At 33.3% G+C, this 7,664-nt stretch overlaps 2 protein-coding genes across 3 annotated transcripts; one reads left to right on the top strand and one right to left on the bottom strand.

The window, feature by feature from the left end:
- Nucleotides 1-187: 187 nt before the first annotated feature.
- Noc2 (Nucleolar complex protein 2) lies at nucleotides 188-2,914 on the bottom strand. Its single transcript, XM_028314380.1, has 6 exons — nucleotides 2,767-2,914; nucleotides 2,470-2,690; nucleotides 2,137-2,323; nucleotides 1,128-1,957; nucleotides 834-1,049; nucleotides 188-739 (listed from the first exon to the last, which is right to left on the bottom strand). The coding sequence occupies exons 1-6, from the start codon at nucleotides 2,813-2,815 to the stop codon at nucleotides 188-190; spliced, it is 2,055 nt and encodes a 684-aa protein (XP_028170181.1). The 5' UTR covers nucleotides 2,816-2,914.
- Nucleotides 2,915-3,443: 529 nt separating this feature from the next.
- Nucleotides 3,444-6,059, top strand: LOC114359859 (growth hormone-inducible transmembrane protein). Of its 2 annotated transcripts, none has more exons than XM_028314382.1 (8): nucleotides 3,444-3,553; nucleotides 3,797-4,004; nucleotides 4,447-4,552; nucleotides 4,646-4,787; nucleotides 4,913-5,088; nucleotides 5,235-5,395; nucleotides 5,480-5,612; nucleotides 5,722-6,059. In XM_028314382.1, the coding sequence occupies exons 2-8, from the start codon at nucleotides 3,815-3,817 to the stop codon at nucleotides 5,807-5,809; spliced, it is 996 nt and encodes a 331-aa protein (XP_028170183.1). In that variant the 5' UTR covers nucleotides 3,444-3,553; nucleotides 3,797-3,814; the 3' UTR covers nucleotides 5,810-6,059. The 2 variants fall into 2 exon arrangements, with proteins under 2 accessions (XP_028170183.1, XP_028170184.1); XM_028314383.1 differs by having other exon boundaries at nucleotides 3,542-3,645.
- Nucleotides 6,060-7,664: the final 1,605 nt, after the last annotated feature.

The following is a 7,664-nucleotide window of genomic DNA, read 5'->3' as shown; positions in this document are numbered from 1 at the left end:
GTGAATACGAGAGATGCAATGAGATACTGCACACACGCGTTACTGTATTGTACTGGCTTGCAGCCATCTTGTCTCCCCACAGTCTTGCGCAACTTCTTCTCTTCACCCATTTCGTTTCCTCTTTTATGGATGCTAGGTAAAGTTAAAAATAAAAGCAAGATTTTATTTGAACATTTAATATTATTTCTTACCAATCAGTAACACTAAAATCTTGAACAATATCATCTTTATTAACAAAGCTGTCCTCTTCATCATCCATACTAACTTTCCTGTCAAGTTTCTTCTTTTTTAATGTTTTAGTTTTTTTGACTTTCTTAACCTTTGCAGGTGGTTCATTCTCATCATCGATTTTAAAGTTGTTACTTTCATCCTCGCTGTCTGAAGGGAACAGTACCATTGGACCATTCTTTTCTTTCCTTACTTTACTTACTTGTTCCTCAGATATTTTAGGTCTCTTTATAACTGGTAGCTCTCCAGCTAGCTCATCATTCTTAGTGATCTTTTTGCGTTTTTGAATCTTGTTTACCTTGTTCCAGCTCTCAAAGAATGTTAATAGAGGAGTACCTTTAGTTCGAATGCTTGATTCCCATGCTGTAATCATTTTATTATCATTTAGGGAAAAAGTCACTTTGGATCTTTCTTTCTCTATAAATTTTGAGTTTTCTTCAATTTTTTCTAGCAGCTGTCGCATTTTCTTTGTATAGTTGGAGACAGAGCATGTCTTCAGAAATTGTTTAATCTGAAAAAGAGTTAAAAACACAATAATATTAGAACTTTCACAGAGAGTTTTAGCCAGAGGCATACAGCTTAATTAAAACAAATTAAAATCATACCTGAACAATAGCAAGCAGCATGATATCTGGGAAGGCAATTGAATGTGATTCATTTGCAGTGTATTCTAATAAAAGAGCATAAAGTCGCTCTATCACAGAATCTTTAAATCCATTCTCTGTGAGCTGTGATTTTGCCAGTCTCAAAATGCAAGAAAAGTCCAATGGTTTCATTGAGGCTTTTTTGTGTTTCTTATTGAAGTCATAGGCTGTTAAAACCTGAAAGTAAAATATTTGCATGTTCACTATCATAATAAAGATAAATAGTTTTAATAAAAAAAGATCAAATCAAATTACCTCTACAAGGAATGGTAATATTGGTATGAATGTGTTAGACTCTTTGGATAAATTAATCAAGATGTCAACACAATGGAATCTCAAAGGATAATATTGGTGTGTGGGCACGAGCTTGATGGTGTTTGTTATGACCATTACAAGAGGATATACCAAGGGCTGCAATTGAGGTTTATTTGATGTTGAAGCTAACAAATCTGCCCACAAGTGAACAGAATTGATGAATTGCCAGTTATAAACTGCTTGTCTGTTTTCAATTTTCTGTACAACAATTGCATTTCTCAAATGTATCGCCAGTTGTCTGATGTACAGAAATACATGTTGATATGAAACATTCAAATCCAAAGTAAACATCTCCACCAAAGATCTTCTCATGAAGTTGATTCCTGGCCATGTGGATGGGCTTACAAACTTGCAGTTCTTCACATATGTCATATACATCGCTTTTAGGACCAGATCGAGCAAGTTACTTTGTTGGTTTCTAGTGATTCTGAGTATGCACAGAAAAGCCAATACTCTCACTGTTTCTTCACCAGTACTCCACAGTATAATCAATTTCTTGAGAGCTTGTTTAGATATTCTATTAAAGCATGCCACATAGATGGACATTTGATGTAAGTGCTTCAATAGGACAGTAAGAATATTCTCAGAAGTGACCCCACCCAGTAACTTCAGTAAGTCATTTAAATAGGCTAGCAGGGGTCCTTTAAGCTTAACAAAGTGTTTGCATTTCTGTGGGTCTTTCCCTGATTGTTCAAGGCCCAAGTACTTTTTGATGGCAGAAGGTAAATACAGGACACACATCTGTATTACAGCATTGAAAACAGATGAGCCTGAAAACAGGAAATAAAACATTTCAATTTTACTCACTCAATTTAAAATACAAGCAAAATCGTCAAATTCTGCTGCAAGTCTTCTATCCCAATATTATACAAAGTGGCATAAGAATAATAATATAAACAAAATCTACGCTACTAACTAAAGTAACAATAAAAGTCACAATAAATCTTACCTTCAACCTTGTATTCACCGTCAGAAGTACCATCTTCACTGGTGACCCTCAACATAGCAGCGTTGAAAGCCTTTATAACATTAGTAAGTGAAGCCAGTTTAATTTTGCCTTCACTTTGAAGTTCAGATTGCCATTGTTGAACCATTTTTAAAGTAATTTTTCCTTTTACAGGCTTAGCACTTTCATCCTGAAGACACGAAATAATGTATTTAATGAGTAAGTTTCACAAATAATCATTAAAAAGAGTAAAGGTAGGTATACAAATTAATTCACATAGTGACAATGTAGTGGCTACAGTGCATCTAAAGCTTGTTTCTGAAATAAGCTATTTACCTCATAATCACTTTCATCACTGTCCCCCTGCAGTGGAGCAGGCTTGTGTATAGATTCGTCATCTTCATTCTCAACATCAGAGGCATCGTTTTCAGACTCCACATCAAAGTTGAGCAAATCCTCATCATTCTCTTCCAAAAAGGAATAGAAATCAGGGTCGGTCTTTTTCATATTTTCCAGTGACTTTTTATGACTTTCTGGATTTAGATCATCCTCTGAATCTAGAATTTATAAAATATCGAGGGTTACTCTAAGAATACCGACACGTAGATCAATTATTAATGGTTAAATAATTACCTGACGGCTCAGGCTCAGGGGCCCTAAGACTTTTTTTCACTTTCTTCATATTTAGCACTTTAAATCAACGTATCTGCACTTAATTTATAATTAAAATTGAATAACAATCACCACGTGTGTGCAACGCGCTAACCAAAAACAACGTTGACATCATAGAGAAAAGTAATGGTTGACATGACTTTTCAATGACATTGACACTTGACATTTTTGACTTTATTAATTTTTACGTTTACGCAAAGAAATTTTTGGATTATTGGATATTATTTCTGAAATTAAGTTGTCCACTTTTAAAAACTAGTTGTATAACCAGTAGTCGATTTTAATAACTATGTAAACTGTAGCATAGAGCATAGTAATGTTATAGGAAGAAACTGTAGTCTACAAAAGTGCGAACGATTTTTCTTTCGGTCAGTACCGAGTAGATTAGTTTCTGTTACCAAAAGCGAGTTACCTACTCTACTAAATTATTCGACTAGTGCGATTGCGAAGCCTTAATGGAACACACACATGCATGCACACACTGACACACATGATGATAAATGTTTGTGTTTGTGTGTAGTTTGCCCAAATCGTGTATGTACTAAGCACGTTTATTTTATAGGTATGCCCGGTCCATAGTATACATCTCTTTTATGCTCTTTNGGTCCATAGTATACATGTCAATGATTTTATTAAATCCAAATCTGTGTTGCTTGCTCTTTTAATCTGTGATCACTCACACCTTTCAAAATTGTGGCAGTGCACGAAACGTAAATAGAGATTTTCCAGAAAACTCTCTGGTTCCAAGGTATAATTTGCATTATTTTAATGTATTTAGAGCAGTTTCATAACATGTAAACTGATTACAACATACTTTACTTATTTTTGGCGTTAAAAAAGGTATTTTCATATTTCGATTATTTTGTGACATTTCCATGAAAAATCTATGAAACTACCGTGCCGGCTGATGAAATTCATTTTTGATTCAAAATATTGTAGAATCTATCTCTTCTTTGTAATATTGTTTAATAATTAAAAGTTTTCTTTTTAGAAACCGGATTACATCACAATGTTATCCCGTATGTGCGTAGCTCGTTCTGCGTTTACTGTGACGCATACTTTGAAGACTCCTGTTCCACAAAAACTTATTCCTAAAAATTACATAGTCCGAAACTATGCCCGCGAAGCCCGATCTCGAGTGGCCTCCAGGACGCAGCCATCTGTGTGGGAAAGATTGATGGCCCCTGCTGGACCTAATGGTGAGTGTTCAAAGTTATATTGTGCAATATCTTAATACCTACATTGATGTTTTTGTTGATGAAACTCCGAATTTTTCGTATTATCATCACTACATAAATTTGTTACTTGTTATTATATTCTTAATATAATTATTATTGCCAGTTTTAAATAGAAAAAATATTGTTTATGTTGATAAAATTTAATGTTTTGTAGAATAATATTGGGTGGATTTGATCATGATGTCATTATTAATTACATAGTGTTCATAGGCAAATAAACAAGATTATCATATCAATGTTTTTTAAAAGGTTTAATGTAGATTATGATTTACTATTTTTTGCTTACACATTTTTAATTGTGTAATTTTTGTCATTGTATTGGGGCTGCTGGAATGGTGTTGCCTTACTTATTTTATTACAATAACTTAAGAATGTATAGAATAAAATTCAATTAAATTTTCAGCTTTTAGTTTGGGAAAAGGAGCTCTGGCAGGTGCATCGGCTGTGGGCCTCGTGGCTCTCTGTTATTATGGCTCTGGAGCCAAACCAGGCACATTACAAGAAGCACAGTAAGTACATTTAAAAACTTGATGGAATTTTAAATTTTCTATGACATACATATAAATGTGCCGTAATCATGTATCCGATATATCTACTTTCAGCCTCTGGCCACAATATGTTAAAGACAGGATCAAAGCAACTTATGGTTACATAGCTGGTTCCCTGGTAATCACTGCTGGCAGTGCTATCACAGTATTTCGTACACCAGCCTTGCTAAATTTGGTTGCTCGAAATGGTTGGGTGGTAAGTGTTCCATTTATTAACTGAATATTTTATGTAGATTTTATTTTATTTGTGTTTTATTTATAATAACTGATAAGACTATTTATTTAGAGTACAACTAATTTTATTTTTCTAACATTTTCCAGTCTATCATTATGACCATGGGATTGATGATTGGTTCAGGCATGGTGGTCCGTGGAATGGATTACAAACCTGGTTTTGGCGCCAAACAACTTGCTTGGATAGTACACACTGGCATTATGGGTGCTGTTATTGCACCAATGTGCTTCCTCGGTGGACCTGTACTAATTAGAGCAGCTTGGTGAGTGTACATTGATCAAAAGACATATTAATACTCTTATGCACTTCTTGACCTGTTGAGGAGTTTTTCAAACAGTTTTTTTTTTATATTTTTAGGCCACATTTCTAGTGGGTAATATTTATTATAATTTTCTTATACAAATTCAGGTACACAGCTGGTGTTGTGGGTGGTCTAAGTACAATAGCTGTCTGCGCGCCCTCTGGTGAATTCCTGAACATGCGAGCACCTCTAGCTATGGGCCTCGGAGCTGTGTTTGCCGCGTCACTTGCTGGCATGTTTTTGCCACCAACCTCTGCCCTAGGAGCAGGTAAAGCACAACCCATTATTCATAACTCATTAGTAAAAATATTAGAGTGCAGTGATAGTGAATTTAATATTTGTTTACTTTCAGGATTATATTCACTAAGTTTATATGGTGGATTGATTGTATTTGGTGGATTCCTGCTCTATGACACTCAGGCAATTATCAAACGTGCTGAAATGCACCCTATGTATGGATTCCAGCCCTATGATCCTATCAACTCGTAAGTGTCCTCTTATTTTCATAATTTGCGAATGAATGTTGGTGATTACTGATATTATGTATGATTCATAACAATGAACACTTTATGAGGATAAATATTTCTATTTCAGAGCGATCTCAGTGTACCTGGATGTACTCAACATCTTCATGCGCATTGCTATGATTCTGTCGGGTGGAGGTGGAAACAAGAGAAAGTAAATTTAACCTACAACTAGTACATAGCCATCTTTCAATTTCAATTACTTGATATTTATTATTATTAATTTTTTTTTAATATTGAATAAATTGTCAAGAGAACTTAGCAAAATGTTAGAAGGCAGAAAACATAAGACACTTTGCTTTCAATTTAATGATTTGTGATATAATGTAGGCAATAAGTTTGTAAAGATTAGGTAAGGACTTCTAACTGGAGTTGGAAATCAATAATAAATTAACCAGTGTAACCGAATATTTTTTGTTTTTCTTTTTCGAGTATATCCCTTCATAAGACATTAGCTGGACCGGTGAATGAACTTCGTCGTACCCATCATGTGTGACCATGAATGTGAGAATAATAAAACTAAGTAGCCAGGTATAAAAACACGAGAAATAATATCATTAAATACTTTATTTACATGTTAAATGAAAGCTCATATAAGCAGAATTAGAATATTGGATATCAGATAAATACTGAACTATAATACAATTTGTATAGGCCAATGAAGTTAAAGAAAAAGCCTTATTTCATAATGAACAGTAGTACAATCGCACATTAACGTCAACATATTATTATTTAGATTAGGTACATACGTATAATTTTACAATGCGTGCATACATAATATTGTCGTGGATTTTTTTCGAAGTCAAACATGTTATGGTATGACAGTCAATGAAGTTCTGGATTTACAGCTATGATTTTGAATCAGGTACTATTTCGTTATACAATGACGTCATAGTTGTTACAACTTGTGCACATGAAAGATAAAATTTTCAAAACTAATTACATTGTATAACAATAGCTTCTAGGGACTTTTTTTTTACCATCAGTAATATAAATTTCCCTTAAAATTAAATGCAGATCTGCTGACAGCCGGATCGTTTATTGGAATTGAAATGAATGTGACCCTTAATGCAATAGCGATAAGGTTGCAGGTGCTGACTTGCTAATGCACACAAGTCCGAGTATTATCATCATCATAGCGATTACTTATACAGGGTGACTGGAACTGAACCCGCCATAGCTAATAGGCGTATAGAGGAGGTCATTTGCTAATTATTGAACCTTACTTTCTATGGCTAAAGTTTTATAGTTTAGGAGATATGTCAATTTTTATACTTTTTTCAGATTTTTCCGAAATTTGACCTAAAAAAAGCTTCAATTTTTTTTCTCGCGTGATTTCAACAGTTTTTTTTATTTGATATTAATATCGAATATGTCTTTATTCAAATAAAATAAATTTCTGATCCAGATAATGATTGAATAGCTAGTTACGAGCCGCCAAAGTTCAACAAAAGTACAAACCACGATAAAAAATTCTACTTCAAATTCGATTGAAACAAAAATTAATGGTGATAATGGATTGCCAATAATCTTAAAAATATCTCCAGCTTCTCTTCTTTCCAATGATATATCACACGTTGTAATTGGATATTGAAATTTATCAAAAATTCAAAGTTTATGGAAGAAAATGGAGTAATAATACAAAAATTATCCATACAAAGTTGATTTTGAATTTTTTTAATTTTTTTTTCTTTATAATGTGATTATTATTTTTAAATTCATTTTAAAAAAAACACGAAAATAGTTATGAAAAGGAGTATAGCAGAAAATATGAGTTGTTTGAAGAAACTTTGTATGAATAATTTTCGTAAATTACTCCATTTTCTTCCATAAACTTTGAATTTTTAATAAATTTCAATATCTAATTACTTAATGGAAAGAAGAGAAGGTAGAGATATTTTTAAGATCATTGGCAATCCATTATCACCATTAGTTTTTTCTTAAATCGAAATCGATTTTGAATTTTTTATCGTGGTTTGTACTTTGTTGAACTTTGGCGGCTCGTGACTATTT

This window comes from Ostrinia furnacalis, unplaced genomic scaffold (assembly GCF_004193835.3).
Source record: "Ostrinia furnacalis isolate ACB-3 unplaced genomic scaffold, ASM419383v2 OfSCF4672, whole genome shotgun sequence".
NCBI classification, from domain to species: Eukaryota; Metazoa; Arthropoda; class Insecta; order Lepidoptera; family Crambidae; genus Ostrinia; species Ostrinia furnacalis.
Note: the sequence above shows the minus strand (reverse complement) of the source record. Positions and strands in the feature narration are given on the sequence as shown.